General features: G+C 36.9%; 1 protein-coding gene across 1 annotated transcript; it reads left to right on the plus strand.

Moving 5' to 3' along the window:
- The first annotated feature begins 22,303 nt into the window (after positions 1 to 22,303).
- On the plus strand, positions 22,304 to 23,129 carry LOC137724808 (two-pore potassium channel 4-like). Its single transcript, XM_068463493.1, has 2 exons — positions 22,304 to 22,852; positions 22,959 to 23,129. The coding sequence occupies exons 1-2, from the start codon at positions 22,304 to 22,306 to the stop codon at positions 23,127 to 23,129; spliced, it is 720 nt and encodes a 239-aa protein (XP_068319594.1).

Consider the following 23,129-nt stretch of genomic DNA (forward strand, 5'->3'; position numbering starts at 1 on the left):
GATCATCTGCAGGTCACGCTCTTCTTGTACGATTGCTAGCTTGGCGGCAACTTTATGGTGACTACCAAGTCATTGCCTCCTCCCTTGCTTTTAACCAGCGAGACCAACCAGACGTCCACCTTGAGTTTGAAAATGCAAATTGATCATGCCTATTTCGGTGAAGAACTCATTGAGGAAATCGCTAGAGGGATAATCCAAGTCCACCTGAATGTGATGGCTCGATTTCAACTTATACCCACGACTTCGAAGCTTGAGGGATTCCATGTGTTGCAGCACTCCTGCCCCAATATGGGGTTGTGAGAGTTCAATTCTACCCGTAGCATGGAAATCGTTCGACTCTTTATTAAATGTGTTGGTAAATGTAGTTGCTTGCAGTAGACAAACTGGTGTTATGTAATTGGAGATAAATTGATTCTACTTAATTCCAAATTAATGAAGTGATATCTTTACTTATCGGATTTGATTGCGCATTACATACATTGCTGTTGGGAAATTCAGGGTTTGGGCTCATTAAACTAACTACTTAATTTAATGATTTTATCTCATTAAACCGATTACGTTAAGTAGTTAGTTTAATGAGCCCAAACCCTGAATTTCCCAACAGCAATGTATGTAATGCGCAATCAAATCCGATAAGTAAAGACATCACTTCATTAATTTGGAATTAAGTAGAATCAATTTATCTCCAATTACATAACACCAGTCTGTCTACTGCAAGCAACTACATTTACCAACACATTTAATAAAGAGTCGAACGATTTCCGTGCTACGGGTAGAATCGAACTAGCACAGCCCCATGCCAGGGCAGGATAGCCACACCACACAAAATCCCTTAAGCTTCGAAGTGGTGGGCATGAGCCGATATCAAGCCATCACATTCAGATGGACTTGGATTATCCTTCTGGAGATATCCTCGATGAGCTCTTCACCTAAGTAGGCATGATCAGTTTGCATTTTGGAACTTAAGGTGGCCGTCTGGTTGGTCTTGCTGGTTAAAAGCAAGGGAGGATGTAATGACTTGGTAGTCACCATAAAGCCAGCAATCGTACACGAAGAGCGTGGCCTGTAGATAATCTCCAATGTAGATATCGAAGCTGTGCTTCTTGTTGGGGTTTGTGACTATGAGCTTCAGCTCCCATTTGACGGTACACTCGGGCCTAGCCGCGCTGAGTCGGGAAACGGTAACTGACTCGACACTTGCTTCCAATGGTTCCGGAAAACGGTAACTGACTCGACATTCAGATGAGGATGAAGACCACAATAAGAACAGCTACACTGCCCACGACTAGGAGGGGTTGCCGGTTATAATGTCCTCATTGTTGAATAAATATTGAGAACGAACACTGATGACTTCATGACGATGAGCTATGTGGATCGATCAATGGCGGTGGGAGAAAAGTTGAACAATAAGGGCCATGGAAAAGATAATGTTAGGTCATGTCGAAGGTTAAAAGCTAGAAAATAGCCTAATTTGCTCAAAAATTCATCTCCAAAGGGGCATCAGGCTAGCCAAATGTGGTTTTCTTCTTAACCTGTTTTGAGATCCAACTATTTAATTGCAATAATTGATTTGAAACTAAATTGTTAGATTTGAAAATATCCAAAAGTAGTTTAATTAAATTAACTATAAATTTAAAGTATAAACATAAAACTAATAAATTATTGAGGGACTATGTTTAGCGCCTTCGGTTGATTGAAGATGGTATATGAGTATGGTTTGATGTTGTTTGTTTAAAAAAAAAATTTTACAGGATTATATTTACCCCTTTCGGTTAAAAATGGGCTCAAGTGTCTATGGTTGGTACTTAGAGAGTAATATCCTATTCTTTGGGCCATTCATAGTAAGCTCAATAGGCGGCCCATTTCTAAGAGCATTGTTGGAACTTTTAATATTATTATATTAAATTAAATAGAAATTAGAAGTTGTGTATTTTGTTGGAAATATACGTTTAACATAATGAATAGTAACTTCTGACTCTTGATAAATGGTCACATGTTTTTCAAAAAAATATCTCAAATCTATAAATAGGGAAACCTCCTATAATCATAAAATCAATATTCATATTCATACATATAGTGCATGAAAAATTAGATAGTATCATTGAGTCTATATGAGAGTGTTTTCAACACAATCATGATTCATTCGAGCCTTATGATTTGGAGTGCTTCTATTACAAGGAGGTGGTCGTTGTATCCCGAGTAACAAGCGTTAACCAACCGTGAACACCGTGGTGGGGCGTAAACTTATCTCAAGGATAGAGTGTTCAACACTTGTCTCGATTGTATTTCTAGGTTTTTCTAATCCATTATGTCATGTTTGTTTAACATTGGTTAATCATGTGCATGCATTACTTTGATATATAATTGCATAAATTATTTCTTAATTTTTTATGTGATTTAATATAGCAATTAGACCCTATTGTTCCAACCACCTTAAGACAAGTTTAGATTTGGTTGCTATAATTTTGTCATCAGTTCCAAATTGGCATTACATAAGTGGTAATTCATAATTACTTCTTGTCACGCCCCGATCCTAAGATAGGTCTAGGATCCACACGTGACGTCATCACATACCCTTTCACCCGAATCATTGCATCAATTGTAGTAATTTTTCTTTTATCATATGGCTACATCTAACCTCTGTGTTAGACTATCTACGTACCCTAAGACGAGATCTAGCCATTCGTAGTTCCTTAACATATCTCGCGTTATTACGAAGTCTGATAAGAATTCTATCTCATATCAAAGCAAGCCATAATCACACCAATGGACATCCAACAAAAGCCTTAATTCGATTACCATTCATGCGATCCAATTATGTACACAAGTAATCAACCAATGAGATAAATAATAAGATAACATTCCACGAAGTTTAGTATAATCAAACTCCGAAAATGTCTATTGTATTTCCTCTACATGGATTCCTAAGCGTTGCTCTCAGTTACTAATACAAGGATCCACCAACTTGGCCAAATCCATTTTCACAATATAAGACATTACTAAATGCATGAGATGAACTTTAATCCTAGTCAAAGTACTTGGAATACTAATTTAACAGTCCCCAATTCAAATGCCATTTTGGTTGAATAGCTTCATCACTGCCAATACGTTTGAATAGAAATAATTCTGGACTATAAGTGATTATGTGTTTCAATAGGCATAAGTGCACCAATACATTAAGTCACTGAGCTTATAATTGTATCAGAAAATGGTTCTTTGAAACCCAATACATAACCATATAAAGTGATTTAACAAACCCAATATCGATAAGTAAATTAGAATTAAAATTTAGAGAAGAAAGAACATTGCAAAGCAGCAACCTCTTCTCCACAAAAGCTGTAGAAAAGCAGTTTAACACTCATACCTATACCGGTTGATGCAAACTTACATGGGTTTCGAAGCTTGTTTTGTGTACTTCAAAAGCATAAAAGATTTGTAGAAAATGGGATTCTAAGTTGAAACCCAGTATTTGCTGCTGTCTGGCAGCTTCGGGACTCAAGTTTGAATATGACTTTGACATATCAATACTCAATGGAATTAAGTGAAATCAGATGGGTATTGATCATGGACATGTCTAGTTTTAAACCACATAATATTGGCTCAAAAGGTATCCATAAAGACATAGAAATTAGAGCCAAAATAGGCTACTTGAAATGTGTAGTTTTTGTGAAGAATTAATAAATTTCCTGGAATTTAGAACCTATACTCTTATAATCCAATTTACATTTTCAGAATGCTTCCACACATTTCAGAATTCATGTTTATAACTTCGATTTCAATTATATTCAACAATTAACAAGACTTGACCTTTTAATCCAAACCCTAGAACAAGATATTTGATTACAACACCCAAAGTATAAAATTGAAAATAATACGAAAGATTGGTACAAAGCAGCTGTGGAAGGAATAAAGAGAGATGGGAATGGTTACCTATGCTGCAGTCGGCAAAAGCAATCACATTTCTGTTATGGTTCAAACGACATGGTTGTACACCTTTTCTCTCAGTTTCTAGTAAACATTTTAATTCCTTATTTTCTCTTTGCTTCTCCTGGTGTCTTCTATATTTCCTTCGACTTCTCTCAAAGATTCATAGTTTCTATCCTTGTCCCCCTTTTCTTTTTTCCGCTCTCTCCCCCCTTTTCTGATTCATCTCCCCTTCCACCCCCCCCCCCCCCTTTTTCCCTAACCACCCCCCCCCCCCCCCGCCCCCCGGCGGCCGCAAAATCCATTGGCCAACGCCATCTCCCCCCTTTTTTGCTTCTCTCTTCCTCCCCCTTCCAGATGCCTCCTTTTTCCCCCCTTTGCTTTACTTTAGTTAAGATTTATATTATTATTAGTTTTACTCTTCAAATTTAGAATTACAAGAATGCCCTTAGCATTTGTGTTTCGTAAAATCTTCATTCTAACTCTAATTTCCTCTCCACTTGCGCTCGTGCGCTCATATCGATGAGTACCACGAACATGTGCTAAGACATACGTATCACGAGTTTAATGGTCAACAAAAGTCAACACTTTCTCCTCTAGAAGTATTTTGGACACAACTCTAGAAGTCTTTCTCAGTTTTATCTGCCGGAGGGAACACAACTCTTACATATATGATTTCAAGTTTTCCCTTTAGAAATTCAAGCTCTGTTGAACACATGAGGTGTGAGAAACTGTTTGGGATATTTTCAAGTTTTTATGATTCCTGGAAAAAAAACATGCTTAAGGGTAATTATATTTTAATTTTTATTGAATTCAGGTAACCATCTTTAGGTTTTTTGCTTTGATTTGAAGAATTTCCTACTCACGAAAGCCAGGGCTTCCTGCTGAGTTCTTTGGGTTCCATATTTCGCGTCTTTGTTTTGTTCAAATTTGGGGCGTTTATGATTTGGGATTTATGTACTCTCTTATCAACTCTTAATGTTGAATTAGGCAGCTACTAATGTTGGATTAATGAAAGTTGGGCATCAGTTCATATGTTTTTCAATGTTTCTATTCCAATTTAATAACGTGATTTGGTAGTGCGATGCTGATTTAGGCTATGAATTCAGAGGCTTTTGAATAGCCAAGTTTGCAACACGGATTTCAGAGGTTGTTGTATCATTAGCTGAAATATGCTACATATAATCCTTAGACATCATTTTTCACTTTGATTAAGATGTGCGCCTACCTTGTCAGTTTTCAGCATTGTAGATGCGGGTGGTATAAATTTTTACTTAAAAAATTAAGCTCGAAATGAAAACCCAGGTGAAAAAGCATGAAAACAACTCTTGCGTAGAAATGATTTCTGGGAATGAATTTTCTTGAGATTTGATCCCAGCTATTTGATAAGAGTCAGGTTTTATAACTCAAACCATTTCCAATAACTATTTGGTAATAGGATGAATAATTAATCTTAAAAAGTGAGTTCATACATATGAAATCATGTTTAAGCTTACTTTTTCCCTTATGAATATTTCTTAATCTGATAGGCTGATGCTTGGGTTATTGAGAATTTTGCCTCGGTAGCAAAATATGTCTGCCCAAATTATGGGACACGGGTGTAGTTCTTATTTTGATAATTTTTTCTTCTCTCTTTGATACTTTTCATGTGTATTCACTCGGGAAAAATACTTGAGTCTTCATTAATGCTGCAGGATGTATTTTCTTCTGCAGCCATAAAATCTGTTACAGACTTCCAAGTGTACAAGGAGGTTGCTGGGTTATATTCGGTTACACAGATAACGCTGCAGTATACCATACAAAGGTTTCTTTTCTTTCCTTTTGCCCCTTTTTTGGGATATTGGTTACAAAATCTGTTTTGACCATAGGTGTGAAATTTACAGTAGGGGTTAGTAAGTTAATTAGTTAATTTCATTCTCAATGTACACAAATGTTGTTCCTGCATTAATTCATTTTCTTTTTATTGAAATTGAATAAATCTAATTCTCCATGATATCCACTTATTCTGCTAAGATATGCAATACAAATATCTGCTATCTCCTACCTGTAAACGTATGACCTAAAATCATTTCATTGACAAACTGTGCCCATGGTCTTGATTTATTTTTGAAAAGTTGTATCTGATTTTAGTTGTTAAAGTCAGTAATCAATTCTGCTTAGATTTTTTTGGTAGCGTAAGTACGTCTATACACATCCCTAATCTTGCACACACACTGCATCTCTGTCACATTGGTGAACTATTATATTGTTTGTTTTAATTAAGAGCCACCGAACTAGATATACCTGATCCATCTTTTTCCGCATATCATATCACTTTTAAACCTGTTTGATTGAATTCTGCCATTTACACCAAAATACCTAAACAATGACATCAAATTTTGAACTCAAAAATCTAATAACTTTACTACATTTTCAGTTTCATTCAATGACACTTCCTTTTCAATTACTCTAATTTTAACATATTTCACTTTCTTTAGAATCAACCAATACTTTTTCTTACGTCACCAAACAATTATACCTTATTATATCCAATTTGTATTTTTGTTGTTTTTCTCATGCTCTATCACAATATATCAGTTACTTTAATAAATTTAGTTCTAAACGTTTTCAACATAGATGATCATACAAAACTCACTGATGTACTTATCTAATTTTTAAGTTTTCAGTATTTTTAATGACTAGTTTGGTATTTAGGCAGCTTTGATCTTTGATTTCAAATATGTGATTGTCTAGTTCTTTCTGATCCTCAATTTCTATTGTCGTAATGGACATTCTTGAATCACATTGGTTAACACCAAACAAATGGTATATGTCATATTTCTCTTTTTCTATTCCTTTACTCTCATACAGTATTTTGTTTGTATGCCATCATTTTCACAAAAGCCCTTATACACCCTTGATTCAAACTTCATTCTTTAAATATCTGTTTGTATTATGCTCACACATTTTGTAATCCCGCAACAATGTGCATACACTATTACTAGTCTGGCTTCTATATGTTAGTCTTCCCATGTCCTATTTGTTGGATATATGTCAATAATATGTGATAAAATTATATATGCTAATAAATAATAAATGCAAATAGGAAATAAACAGAGTATGAACAATGAAATAATATTGAAGATCGAGGCTTGCGTACCGCAATGTCCTCGAAACAAAAATTTCGTCCCTACTCAGTGCTTGTAGTTCTACGGACGTCTGCTTCACTAGGATTCAACAATTAAGTCAGAATTCCAGCACTGGAAAAATTGACTTCTGGCGAATTTCTATGTGGTTCTCTCAGTAAGGATGTTTTGGATTATAGAAGAAAAATTGTTTGTTCTATATTATGAATGTCATGCAGATGAATGTATATATAATATAATTATACCTGTTCGCAACATGTACGAGGAAGGGATGCATCTGTTGGGAGACATCTTCTCAGAGGGGGTGTTTTCTTTCTGCGTTTTTTCACACCTCAGACTTCATCTGAAAAGATGAGTCTGTTGGTAAAAAATTAATTAATTAATTAAATTCGAAATTAATTAAAAATAATTACTTAAATTCGAAAATAATTAATTAATTTAATTATTGGGGCTCTTGGGCTCTAATACATATGATTATTGGAAATTTGCATTTTAGTTTTTACTTTTGATAAATAGCGATCTTGAAATTATTCCCAAAAGAACAGAAAACTGGAACAAAGTTGTAGAGGATCTAAAAATAAAAGCTGGCACGAAGTATTGATGGATATCTGAAAAAAAATTTGCAGCAACGCTGGCCAAAGTTGTCACGCCCCAATCCCAACATACGTCCAGAATTGACACGTGATGTCACCAAAAATCCGTATCTATCATATCTCACCTCCGAGATATGGGCAAGCACAACTCAATAAACGAATCACATAGTTATTTTTCGTATGCTTTATGGCTGCATCTAACCTCCTTGTTAGACTGCCTACGTACCCTAAACAGGGATCAAGCCATTCGTAGTTCGTCATGCACAATAATTGACATCTAACGCAGTTCGATTAAGTCGAAAGGTATAACATTTCTTAATCAATCAATAGAACTTGACAAGCATGAAAATACTAGACTCAGGGTTACATAACAACCCATCTGAAAATCATGATTTCCCCTCCATCAATATATAGGCCATTATGTCACAACATGATACCGCAATTCACAACATATATCATTTCAAAGAACCAACGATGTATAATACCATTCTCTAGCCACATTTATCAACAAGTCTAGTCATAACAATAACCATGGTATCCAACATAACAATCCCACATGACGATTAACATATCCACTTCAACCCTCACATAATTCCTCACGTTTCCCACATAAATTCGCGTTTCATAGCGTGTAACATATTTAAGAATTAACAAAGAACATATTATTCTATAGAAATATTAATCAACTAAAATACTCATAATAACTCCACTCGTATCCAATGTCATTTCATAATCATATCAATCAATAATGTCAAACATCACATCATCAATAACACATACAACAAGTCGAAACGCAAGGCTAGAGCAACATAATTCAGTTGAAGACTACATCTTTGGAAAAGGGGATTTTGGACCACCCAACGGACCAAGGCTCCAAAGAGGATTCCGGACCATCACTCAACGAAATCCAAACAGAACTCAGTTCCAATCCACCCAACTGAATTGAACGGAAGTTCAAGAAACATAACGGCTCGAAGGAACAAGACATGATTCAAGTTACTCAATTCACGAAACTCAAAGAAACGAAGCAATATTGAGTAAAATCCACATCACAATGGGTCATCGGTCATTTACTAGACCTCACATCTCCCAAGCAATTCAATATGCGTTTCAATCACATGTCACAACCATTTCCAATACACAAGTCAAATCACATTTCACTTTATCATACTAATCACTATACTTCCAACATTATATTTCAATACATAGCTCGTAACATGTCAAGGAATCACGAAGTACAATATTAACATTTAATTACGTTAATCAATCAGTGAGATAACATATCATGTCACGAATTAATTAAAGAACTCTACATAATTCCCAATTTGGGTTAAGAATAATAACATGGTAATTCTAATTTATTTTCACAATATCGATTGTGGGTAATTCCCATCTACTCGAATTTAGGATTCTAAATCACCTTACGGAATGAACTAGAGTAAGGATTCCGGACCACTCAACGGAATCCAACAACATTGGGTTCCGGACCACTCAACGGAACCAAAATATCAAGTGGTTTCTCATAATCTACCCAAACCTGTCATATGTAAAGTCAATGCCAATATTATGGAATTGCTGCACTGGCAATTCAGGCACTCAGATAAGCTGAGAGGTTCGGGTGAGGGACAATAAAATAAGCATGTGATACAATAATAAACCCAACCATCAATCAAAATTTATAAACATTGAATATAAATCCTTCATAAGAAATCAATACCAAACTTTTGAAAACTCCGAGGGAGTCACCCAGACATCCAAAAGTTCATCCCAAACAACCATAACATCTCACACCCATATTCACATACACACAATGAAAGTAGAATTAGGGCGACACTGTTCATCCAAAGCCTACACCTTTGCAACCATCTCAAACTAAACTCAATGAACTAAGGTGGATACAATCCCGGACCATCACTCAACGGGATCACGGAGTAAGAGGAATTCCGGACCATCACTCAACGGAACCCAAACCAAGATACGATTCCTGACCATCACTCAACGGAATCGCGGAGTGGAGTAGGAAGGATTCTGGACCATCACTCAACAGAATCCAAACCAGGATACGATTCCGGACCATCACTCAACGGAATCGCGAAGTACATTGCATACCCACCAATCAATGAAACAACACATGAATCAAGTTACTCAAGTTATAAAGGCTCAACAAAACAAGAGATGAAATAATGAAACGAGCATTGAGACATGTTTCAAAACAACAAACCCCATGACAATGGGTTAACGGTCCACCACTAGCCCTCACCTCATCAAATCAAGCCAATTATACAAACAAACCATATTTCCAATATGCACGTCAAATCCCACTTCATATAACTATATCATTGGCTAAATATGAAACTTAACAATTTATGGGAAAAATGATTATAAAACCATTTCATATTCACATAAATTAAAGTCACTCACATTTCATCATATCATACCCTCTATGTGAATCAACCACCTTTCGAATATGCACGTCAATTCACATACCACGATCATCATTAGTACACAAGCCAAATCATGTTTAATAAACTTAGGTCTATGGTTAAGTGTATATATATAATCACCTTTCAATAGAATCACATTATAAGACCAAGTCAAATTCACAAATGATGCCAATATAAGAATCAAGGTAATAACCATATCACACATGTTCAAGCCACTCTCTAACCAATGTAGGCCCACTAGACTTCACTTAAGTCTTCCATAGTATTAATTTTATTATTTAGAACATTCCGAGACATGTTGACCATAAATCAACTCTCGGTCAACGATGGGGTCCACAACAATCCGCAAATCAGATTTATGATCCATAACTTCCCAAAGTCCACATTATGCTTCGAGGATAACATACTAAGGTTTTATTATAATCCAATGGTCGGATTGGTCGTTAATCACACAAACAAGTGGCGGTCCAAAATTGATCACCACACCAAACAATTGAATCTTTGGAAACCAAGCTAGACATAGGTTCACATGGTCGCTAGAAGGTATTTGAAACCTAGATAACACTCGTGAACGATCCCACACACCGCCACACGCGGTGGAAGTAAAGATGGAGGGTTTAGAAACCCCGAATTTCAACATTAACTAGATGAGCTCAAATTTACATGGTAGCTAGAGCTCAACAAGGGAAACACTTTTCACAACTAGGCCGATGATAAATTCTAACCGGAAACCGTCCAATTTCACCGGAGAAAACCGGATTTCTAAGGTTCTAAACACCCAACTCTAAAATGAATGCGAAAGCACAAACTAAGCATATCCACTTGAAGATTATGAAGAGTAGATGAAGTTTCATACCTCACTCGAAGGAAATCGTTGCCGGAATCGCCGGAAAGATGATAAATCAGCCGGCAAGGTCGTGGACTTTGCGACCTTGAACTACAAAGATGGGAAAAGAAATGGGAAAATCTAAAATCACAGAGATGTAGAGCTCGTCAAGAGCTTTCCATGGACACCAAGATCATCCAAAACGGAACTCGGATGAAAAAGATACAAGCGGGTCAAGTTTGGTGGTTTTATGGGTCAATTTCTCCCTAAAACGGGTTAGGCAGCTCTCCCCCCTTTCATTTTCTGAAAACCTCCCCTTTTTCTGGAGGTTTCCCTCCCATTTATAGCATTTTGGTAATATTACCAAAATGCCACCAACTTTAAACGACTCTAACTTCTCCGTTCGGACTCGGAAATAAGATCTGTTTACGCCTACGCGCTCATGGAATCGAACTCTACCTAACCAATTCAAGAGTTGACCGAAAAGGTCGAGAAATTAGAAATGACTAAAGTACCCCTCACTTCGTTTTCTTAAATTTGGAGAAATAAAGAACTAGTTCCAATCAAATCTTCGAAATACGTCAAGAATAAAATAAAATAATAATTTTGGGGACAGGATATCACAAAAGCTCCGACCTAAGTGAAAGCAACACTGGCTGACACACTGATTAGCAACAAATTATATTAGCATAAAAATAGATCAGCAACAAATTAGATTAGCAACTTTTGGAAAAGAAAAGGATGTGCATTCATACCCGATCAGTAATTAAGATTAACAATGCTTAGAGAGGGAGAATTATCTACACACCGTGTCCAACTAATTAGGAAACCACTGATTTAGCTCCTTGATACAAGATGAATATCCAATTATTTATGGATGTAAGTCTGAGAAAGCTAAATAGATGCCATACCCTGCAAGCTAAGTAGTGCTAAAAACTCACAAATATGAAAACGCAGAAAAAAAAAAAAAAAGTGAGCTTGAATCCCAAAGCAGAAAAGTGATCTTTCATTCCTCCTTCAGTTGTGCACAAATCACACCATTATTCTCATATTAAAGTGCAGAACTCAACACTAGGCATCGAATAACAAAGATAAAATTCAAATAGTCAACAAAATTACTTAAAGCAGGTCAAAGAAAATTTACCATCCCCTGAACGATAACCGGCCAACTCTTGGGCTGTAGAAGCCATCCTTCGAAGAACTGCATTCGTCTAGATTACAATGAAAGAACTACAAATGTTCTGAAACTTTAAGCAGCAATAAACTTCTCAAAGTAGTATTCTCGTTAAAAAAAAAAAAAAAGATCAAACTCCGCATTCACACACTGGCTCTTTGTACACACAGAGGCAGGTTCAACAGCAAACCTCTGTTCGCAAACAAGTCACTAATCATTCGAACGCTCATTCAAATGCTTGCAAATGGACATTCACATATGAACGCTTCTACATATGTATATACATAAACTATGAGCAAATGTCTGAAAAACCAAACCCAATCAAGCATATTACAAATACCAAAAGAACTAAATGCGCCAAACTTATCAATAGTCGTTGTCTCAATTTTCGTCGCCAAAAATACCTAATAAAGGGCTTTTACAACTTAGTCAAGAAAATGATGAAATCCACTTCAACATTTGTCACAAATGCGCAGTTTGGTTCAACGATTGTGGCTATTCTAGAAAGGGAGCCTTATTTTTTTACTAGTATACCTGCAAAGTATACCTGCAAAACTCTTGCAGAAAGCTATCGTCTATAGTTGTAAGATGCCTCCTGACAGTAGATGCTGCAGGAACTCGAGCCCGTTCCCCTTGGATCAAAGCAGAAGCCTGACGAGTAAGCATATCAAAATGCGAATGCAGATGTCTAAGCTGTGTCTGCGAACCGAAAAGCTTCTGCTTTATAGGCCAAAGTTGCATCCTTAAGGAAGAAAAGAAGTCCATAAGTAGCGGGAGCAGGATACTGCAAGCATCATCACTAGGCAAAAAAATGATTATGATTCTGTAATCCAATAATGGTACGTCTAAAGATACAAAATGTCCATATCATACTGAACCTAAAACTATGTTTACTAGATAAAGTGAAGTTAGAAGTTAGAACCAACTCGATATGCTGTTAAATTAGGAACAAGGGTAAACTGCAAATCTAACACATGCAATGTTTTAAAAGGCTCGTCTCAGGCACGCCTAGGTGCCCTGTGAGGTTGGGCTTGAGGGTTGCCTCCTTTGTTTTGAGGGAGTGGGTGTAAGGCGTCGTCGGAGCCGCCTAGGTGGCAGAAGGTGCGCCTTAGGGTTTTTTTTTTTTTTCTTTTTTTTTTTTTTCTTGTAACTCCCAAACCGAAATTTTGGATAGGATTTTAATTGCCTTATATCTCTTCCTTACACTTTCGTCTCTCTGTCTTTTTCTGATTTTTATTTTTTATATAATGGATGTGTGTGTTGTCTGCATGCATTGTTATATATGTGCTCATTGTACTTTTCATCCTCTATTTTATACATATATAATATAATATATGTATATATAAGTGTGTGTATATATATTTATAATTTATGTATGTGCTCAAGATGATTATTGATTAATAATCTTCTTTTTTATTAATATAATATATGTGTACGCTCAGTCTATATATTAAAAAATTTAGATTCCGAGGAACTTGGCCTCACGCCTAAGTTGGGCTTCCCCTCAGACGCCTCACCCACGCCTCATGCTTTTAATACACTGAACACATGAAAGAAGCTTTACTGAGACCTATTTCGCAGTCATCATTGTAACTGCCAGTCATATCTTATACTAGAAACAACGTGTCACAAAATCCTTACTCTGGCTGATTCCATCAAGTACAAACAAGAACTTAGCTAGTACCAAACAACAAGCATAAAACTGAACTCAACCACATCCAAAACTCTTTCACGCTCTACTTACCCTCAATATCTATTCATCTTCAATGTAAAATAACGCGACACCCAGAAGCTACTTTCACCAAATAGAAGTAGCCCTAATATGCAAAAGACCAAGCATAGATTTTTCGTTATACCGACTACTAAGAATTTTGTAGGCATGCTAGTTCTCTGCATGTACGTTTATCCCTTCCTTAAAACTCCTCCCTTCTCGCTATGATATACCCGCAGGAAAAACGAAAGAAATGAATCAAATAAATGATACCCAGACCAAGGAATTTTTTATGCTGCCAAAAGATTTAGCAAAAACGAAAGAAATGAATCAAATAAATGATATCCAGACCAAGGAATTTTGTATACTGCCAAAAGATTTAGCAGTAACAGGGTCAGCAGGGATCCAAACATATAGCAGTTGACAAGAAAGAAACTGCTCCCACCCATTGTCCTCACTTCCTTGTATATTTTCTTAAAGGAAATAAACGGATTTAAGTAAATAATAACAACAATTGGAATAATGGACTTACCTATCTTTCGATTTAGTACGAAGGATGGTAAAATGAGCAACTCTCTAATGGGACACCGAACTCAACCGAGTTTCTACAGGGATATCTTATTCCAATTCTGTTTCTACGATTACTAATCTAATTGTACAAGAAAACGGGTGCGGTTTACAACGCTATGTCTAATTAAGGCTCCTATTCTATATGGGATAGGAAAGTACACATTTATTCTTATTCCAATTGTGCTTTTAAGATTCCTAATCTAACTGTATAGAAAACGGAGGTGGATTGTCTGCCCTTCTATTTCCATATTCTCCTCATGTCCTCCTGTGATGTATGGTCACGGTTAAGTCACGTCAACATTTTATATTAATTTTTTATAGAAATAATAAAACAAAAAGTAATATGAATATAAAATGTTGACATGGCTTAACCATGACCATACATACTAGACGAAGTAAATAAGTTGTCAGCAAATTATAGAAATATGGTCCAAAACGGCTACTTCATCAAGTGTATATAATTCATGAGTCAAGTGTATATACTTCATCAAGTGCCCTCTTTCAATATCGGTAGAAATATCCATGATAAGATCCTCAAGAAATATAATATGTCTACCTTCTAGATTCACTTATCGCCTCCTCTTACTGTTACGTTGGCTACTTCATCAAGTGTATATACTTCATCATGCGCCCTCTTTCAATATCGGTAGAAATATCCATGATAAGATCCTCAAGAAATATAATATGTCTACCTTCTAGATTCAGTTATCGCCTCCTCTTACTGTCAGAGTTGGACATCATTCTCAATTAGACTTTTAGTTTCAGAAAGAGCTGTCATTGAGTTGAAAACAAAATACCTTTCCAACTGTGGATTTCAATGGAGCCGTTGATAGGCAGTGCAGAGGGATTACAAACTTTGTTCAGCTAACGCAGTTCACCAGCAAAGAAAGAATAAAGCTGAGGTATAGTGAGACACAGGAGTGCTTACTGTTAACGAGCTCTATCTTGAATCCAAGAAGTTCACCGAAGCAACTGTGCTTGTGTATAAAAATATAGGTTAAACACAGTATCCTCGTATCTGTACGACTGAAAGTCAGATGCAATAGTATGAACATGATCAACCAATCAAGAGTCTATTAACAGTGCTTCCTGGCTAGGACAACACTAGTGGCAATGTAAAGACACAAATTGTTCCTAATCCTTGGACGCAGTTGGTCCCTTAATTGACAAAAGAACAACAAATCGCAGCATTGCAATGCCAACACTTCCAATTCAACCCACAGAAAGAGTTAGACATCATTCTCAATCAGATCACTTTTAGTTCCAGAAAGAGCTGTCATTTAGTTCCTGAAGCTGATGGACTTATTTTCTGCAGAAAAATCGAACGGAAGTAAACAAAAATAAATAAATAAAAACTAGTCATTCAACAAAAGAACAACAAACAGGATCGCAATGCAACATTTCCAATTCCAGTCACACACAGCAACTCCCATACGACACTAGTGAAACCTACTCATTCAACAAAAGAACAACAAACCGCAGCATTGCAATGCCAACATTTCCAATTCAACCTACAGAAATCAACTTCCTCCATACGAGACTAGTAACTGCTAGTTTGTTAACAAAAAAAACACGTCTGCAAGTTATTTCTTAGTAATAAAAATCCTTTGCCTCGTAATAATAGCATTCCGTCGACTGACCCTCCTTAACTGTCGAAATCCCAGTCCCATGATTAACATAATTGACCGGAGAAACCCCAAAATCGACCACTCCGTCGCAGAAGAGCGCTCTAAAATCCGACACAATGCCGATACCCTTATACCAAACCTCGAGCTTGAGACCAAATCTCACCAGAGCGCCAGAGGCAGAGCCAGGGGCGCTAAGCCCTTGCAATATTTCCTGGGACACATTTTGTCCCACGTACATCTCCACCGCTTGGAGTTGGAAACTGGCTGTGGCCTGGTTCCTCTTACTTGACAACAAGAGACGCGGCCGTATCCCCACCGGCTTCACTGCCAGCATCATCATCCTCTCTTTGTCCCCGTAGAAGATGTACGCCATCAGTCTCTTGATGTACATGTCCTGAACTTCGCCGGGGTTGCGGTTTGTGGCCACCAGGGACAGGTCCCAGGTGGCGGTTAACTGGGACTGAGTCGCGTTGAGTTGGGAGACGATGGCCGATTGGACTCGGAAATCGGGGCCATACGTTTCTGTCCGCCATGCGACCAAAAGAACTATTAGAACGCAGATCGCCACCAACAATGGCCACAGCAGCCAATTTGGCCACAGCAGGCAATTTAGTGGTAGGCCTCTAGGAGGCTGAGCCGCAGTTGCTTTGATTTTTTCTTCCTCTTCACCGGCCATACCGGCCATAATACTTGTAAAATTAAAAATAAATAAATAAAAACCCTTAAATTGTTCAATAAACATTGTAAATTTTTACCAAATTAACATATGTATATGTAAATGGTATTAAATGATCTGTTGCTTTTTGATATTGAAAACCCGAAACCTCCATTAAATTTTTTTTTGAGAGAAAGACCTATTAAAATTTTTACGTATTAAAAGTTAACGCAAGTCTATTTAAAAAAAAAAAAAAAAAAAAAAAAAAAAAAAAAAAAAAAAAAAAAAACCAATTGATATACACTAGCCCTGCTGCCCAGTTGTGTTTTGGATTTAGGATTGTGGGCGCAAATCGGAAATCGAAGGAAGAAGAAGAACAACTTGTGGTTAGGTTTATCGGTTTGAAGATATTGAATGGAATGCATTTTCCATCTTGAGGCTACTGTTTGGTTTTAAACTATTATTACAATTTTCAGAATGGTAAAAGATTTAAAGATTGAGATACCGGAATGCATTTTATATGTTTCAATATCAGTGTTGAATTGTCAGAAAATAATGACAAATTTCTTTTTGTTGCAGTCCTATTAGATTAGGAATGTGATTGTGTAAATCCTAGAAAATATGAGAATGTATCTTATATTCTTATTAGGAGTTGATTACCTATTAAATATTATAAATATTTTTACCTATCCTACTACTATAAATAAAGGCACAATTAGGTGAAATATAACACACCTCACAATTATATATATCTCTCTTCTTATCTCTCTATGCCGCACCCTCTCTATGAGCTCAAAGAATTGAAAAAAAATTAGAAGCAAATCTAGGGTTTGTGTAACCCTACCTATGTCGAAAAAAAGAAAGAAAAAGAGGTTTTTGGCACTGTGCGGCACCACCGCCGAAACACCCACCATGACCCGCATGGACCACCGCTAGCCTGAAGCCTAGTTGAGTGGATCACACGGTAGCATCCTTTGGGTTTGCTGCACTGACCCAGACAACCAAGGCCTTCGGCCTACTTAGCTCTCTAGGGCCCGAAGTCCCTTAAGCCCAACCCAAGAAAAAAAACAAAAAAAGCAAAAATAAACCTGCAGATTTCTTTTTCTTTTTGACCCGTTGTCTAACACCTGCCCGAAGAAGTGTGTAGCCCATTGGGCTATGTCACATGCCCCGGTCCACTTCCCTCATCACAAGTCGCCAGCCCGTGCGAACCCACAGGCCAGCAAACATGCTAAAGCCAGAATCCGTGCCACCCCTTTCAAGCTAGCCTTTAACGGCTGGGCCTACCCCCTGACCCGTGGCCTGCAACCCACCCCCGAGCACCCTTTTTGCTCACAGCACCCAACCCAAATATTTTTGGACTATGTTTTTGACCGATAATATTATTCTAATATTATTTTTGCTTCTACGATTGAATGGTCCCGATCTATTGAATTAATTAAAAATGACATGCAATCCATTAATCTGATAATGAATCCAAAATTATTGACCTAAATATCAGTTTTGGACATTAACGATTCATTAATTTATTTCTCTTCCTTGAACAGTTGACTGACATTCGTAGTCCCGAAGCGCTCACACTTGAGTTCCCGAAGAAACTCAAATCCACTACACTTAGTTGTATATTGCATTCTGTATTCTTGCAGGAACCTAATTTTTATGAACTAAACGTTTATAAACTAAATTGAACCTCTAGTTTCAAATTTAGTGCCTTTGAAATCCGAAGTTTTCATAAAAAAATACATCCATGAAAACCCAATGTTTTTCATAAAACCATGTCTTAGAACTCGAATGTTCTAACTTTGATGCTTATGGATGATTCATTCTCATAGCACTAATCACAATCTTGTTTCCTCCAATTCAATGGATTGTCGAACCGTCACAAGTTTAATTTTCATGATTTGGACGTTTTCTATTAGAAACCACTTTATGTGGGATACAAGACGTGAATCTCCCCCATTGACTATTAAAGTAGCTGAGAAACCATTGCAGCCAACAATGGCATGGAAGAGCTAAATAAGCCTCTGCCATGATCTTTATTCGAAGACTTATGCCCCAAGCATTACAAACAGAAGTACCTCCTAAACAAGATCATATACCAGTTGCAAACATACATGCAAGGATAGACGTACTTGACGAACGTCGAGTTAACATCCCTGGAGGGTGTGCCGCCCCTGTTGGACGGTCTGGTATACCGACGGATAGCCAATCAATCTGTCTTGGCCTGGAGCCCGGTATATCATTCGGTTCGTAGGATTCACTTCCCTAGAAGAGGAAGACACGGCACAACAATGAATCCATACTTGATCGCTGTCTCAAATCATTTCCATCTCATGAGATTAATCCGGATTTCTCCCGAGACTTAAAGTTCTTGGTCCAGTATACTAGTTTGGATGAGCTAAATGGAATTGAAATGAGATTACCATCGAAGATGTTTTCACTTATATGGTAGCTACCGACATAAATGAAAAGCAAAGATATCGAACCGTGTTCCATTGATTAAGTGACAACGTAGAACTAATTGGACAACCGAAATAACAATCTGGGTCAAATTCCTTACCAAAGTGTGTTTGGACCTCTCATTCCTACACTGCCAAAGGTAAAACTATTATGTTACAAGTGGGAAAGAAGCGTTATGAGATGAATGAAATAGTGCGATATGATGCACGCCTTACGACGCAAGGTTTTTCTCAAAAGTCATGTGATTGATAACAGCATTATGAAATGCGATTAGTGTTTTCTCCATGGGGATATAGATACGGAGATTTACATGTAAGTTCCCGAAGAATTACATGGATTGGTTCAAATAGTTCCAAACCACGGAGCACCCTCTTAACTTGTTTGAGGCGTTCACTTACAATCTGACAGATGTGGTATACCCGCCTAAGTGATTATTTGATCAGTCAGGGATATGAATTATGCCCTTACGTGTCAAACTATGAAGTCTTATTCCGAATTGCTAGAGTTACAGTTTATGTCGTTGACACGAATCTCACTAAGACTTTAGTAGAGCTTGAGAAAACTGCCTCGCACTTGAAGATGGAATTTGAGATGAAAGATCTTAGAAAAACTCGTTTATTCCTTGACCTGAAGTTCAAGCGTTGTTCTGACGGTACCTTGGTCTACCAGTCAAACTACACCCCGAAAGTGTCACTTTTGAGTATACTTTTGATCATCCATACGTTATATGCAAATGAGACTCTTGAAGAGGTTATGGAATTCAAAATTCCATATCTACAGTTCAACTTTGTGCTTCGTTGTACTTAGCTCATTGTATTTAGACAGGACATCTCCTACATAAGCTAAAACTGCACAAGGCATTAAATGCTCCAATGGCTCAAAGTCCTCGCCCGCATGAACTAAAACTGCATAAGGCACCAATCGCTCCAATGGCTTAAAGTCCTCGCCCGTACGAGCTAAAACTGCACAAGGCATTAAATGCTCCAATGGCTCAAAGTCCTCGCCCGCATGAACTAAAATTGCATAAGGCACCAATCACTCCAATGGCTTAAAGTCCTCGCTCGCAGGAGCTAAACTGCATAAGGCACCAATCGCTCCAATGGTTTAAAGTCCTCGCCTGCACGAGCTAAATCTGCACAAGGCATCAAACGCTCCAATGGCTTCAAGTCCTCGCCCACATGAGCTAAAACTACACAAGGCATTAAATGCTCTTTGCCTGCACGAGCTGAAACTGCACAAGGTATCAAACCCCAACAAACACATAAGGAACTACGAGCGACTTGATCCCTCAACGAGGGTACGTAGGCAATCTAGGGCTCCACCTAGATGCAGTCACAAAATCAAATAAACACCCAAATCCCCAAGTTACAATTTATTCATATTAGAATCAAAGGGTATTCCTTTCCCAAAAGAAGGGTTGTAATTAATAGGCGCGTAGCCTAGAATGGGTCGAACTCAATTTAATAAAACCCTCTTAAAAAATGAATGAGGATGAAATCGAGTGAATTATTGGTTTACATATTGTGTACAATTTTTGCTCAACACATTTATTAGTTAAAAATAAGGGTAAAAAATGAAGATTTCAGCACCTAATAGTAAGAAGGGACGGATATTAAATTTGCACTTAAAAAAGGCGTTGCTATTGATAAATAAAGACGAAAGGGTACATATTTCTGCCCCTAATAGTTATTATGCCATGTAGGCAAGTGTGATATGTTGAAAGTTTTAGGGACGATTATTAAGGCCCCTACTTTAATATTTGTATTTAATTGAGTTTCTATTTGTCATATTGCATTTTGGAAATTGTCTTAATTGAGAAACGATTTCCATTCCATCATTAACTATTTAATACGTCACATTTTCAAAGTCAAGTATATTTATAATTATTTCAGTTCTTCGAAAATTATTATTCAAAACTAATATCATCACCAACCTAGATGAAGAAACAAGAGCTATTGCCAACAAATTAATATTAAAGTTACATTCTTCAATTGATTAGATACAAATGTTACATGATAGGAGTACGATGAATACATACAAATCCACCCCAGTACATAAGGTTCTCTAAAAGTTCGCTCCAAATCTAAATCTAATCAAAGACTTAATCCCTTGATTCAAACACATAATATGATTAAAAGTCTGTCTTCAATCTCCCCTTGATGCATATGAAAAGTATGTGTTCCATCTTTCCTGTAAACACAAAACACAAGATCATAATAATTGTTACAAATTTTCCTAAAAATAAAAATACGCACTCGAATACTGCCTCCCTTTCCAAATCGAATACCAAACAAAACCAACAAAACATAGAAAAACAAAAGAGAGAGCTCAAATTCAAATAGAACCAAGTTGGGTTCATAACGTAATCGCACAAAATATATACAAAACTTAAAATCAAAATAACTGGGTAAAGAAAAATAATGAAAATTATTACCTGTATGAACATTGCAGAAAAAGAGAAAAGAAAGAATAATAACCTTAAGAAATCAATCAAAGTTTAAAGAATAATAACCTTAAGAAATCAATCAAAGTTTTAAACTTTCTCAACCCCTAATGATCTCTTTATCTTGATTTCAATCCACAAATGACAAGCATTAAGAAATAAAGACAAAGGGAGAATGAAAAATGATGGGAAAGAACAAAGAGAATGAGAAGAGAGAATGCTATTGATACTTAACAGCGCATGAGAGAAGAACGGTTAATATAGGAAGAGATAATGCATATCTGACCCACGGTTAGGTGTTGATACTTTTAAACGATAGAAATTAAAATAAAACCAAAAATAAACAGTTAGAGAAAGTGGCAATGGATAAGGTAATAGTGGGGATTAGGATTAGGGTATTAAATAATTAAATCTTATTGACAATAGGGGCGGTTGTTTCCCTACTTGTTAATAAAATTAACAACTAGAAATTGTTCCCATATTAAGGGCTGATTTAAACGCCCCTAATATAATTAATAGGGGCAAATAATATTTCTGCATCTAATATCTTATTAATAGAGGCGAATTCATCAATTTACCCCTAGTTGACCGCACCTAATAATCACTTTTCTTGTAGTACAGAGGAAAAGAAACAACCCTTTTTTCTTTTGGTTTTTGATCACTCTGTTGTATCGTGATGTAATTGCTAGGTTTTTCATAGATAACCAAGGACGCGCTAATCCAGCAGCCTATGGCATAGCCGAACAGTGGATGGGTGTGGTGCGTGTTGTGGTACTAGTTCTTGCATTCGGAATTGGGATGATTGCTCACTTTAGTCAGGTTAAGGGTAGTGTTAAGAAGGGATTCCGAGGCTTTGTCCAGTCTCTATATTTTGCTGTTGTTACTATAACAACAGTAGGATATGAAGACTACTTTCCCAATACGAGTACCTCGAAGTGGTTAATGGTATTAGTCTCAGTGGTTTTGGCAAATCCAAGTATGTGTATTATTGATAAAATCATAGGCAAGCTCATATCTAGGATTGTTTCCAAGAGTAGATTTTATCAGAGGCCTAGGCAGTATCAGATCGGTTCGATGACATTTTGTACGTTTATCCTGGTGGTAATTATAGGGCCTGCAGTAATACACCTATTGGAGGTGAAGCACATGAATTATGCAGAGGTGTATTACTTAAACGCTATATCGTTGATGACGGTTGGGTACGACGATTTTGCGTTCAAATCTACCGGTAGACAGATTTTCGCTTCGTTTTATCTGCTATTTGGACCACTGCTGGTAGTCCAATATTTGGAGTTCGTGGTTTGCTCTTTTCTCCGACAGTGGACGGGGTAATTAAATTTACTTTATTTACATATACCTTGTGTCTTTGTGACTCTTTGAAGTTATGATTTTTCTTAATATGCAGACCAACCTTAGAACAACAGTTACAAGAAGACAAGGCAGCTATAGCAGTTGGTCAAGCTCTTCCAGTGGCAGTAGAGATAAGAAACCAACCAGGAGTAACACAAGATGTGCTGTCAAAAGTAACGGAAGCATCGGAAAGGACTGGCATCACAACGACAGACACAAGAATTGA

The sequence above is a fragment of the Pyrus communis genome, chromosome 2, assembly GCF_963583255.1.
Source record: "Pyrus communis chromosome 2, drPyrComm1.1, whole genome shotgun sequence".
Taxonomy (NCBI): domain Eukaryota; kingdom Viridiplantae; phylum Streptophyta; class Magnoliopsida; order Rosales; family Rosaceae; genus Pyrus; species Pyrus communis.

Bases quoted from the DNA above. Each gene is read 5' to 3' on its own strand.
- LOC137724808 (XM_068463493.1), top strand. From the start codon at position 22,304: ATGGGTGTGGTGCGTGTTGTGGTACTAGTTCTTGCATTCGGAATTGGG. The intron at 22,853-22,958 runs GTTTGCTCTTTT...CTTAATATGCAG, and splicing joins TCCAATATTTGGAGTTCGTG to ACCAACCTTAGAACAACAGT.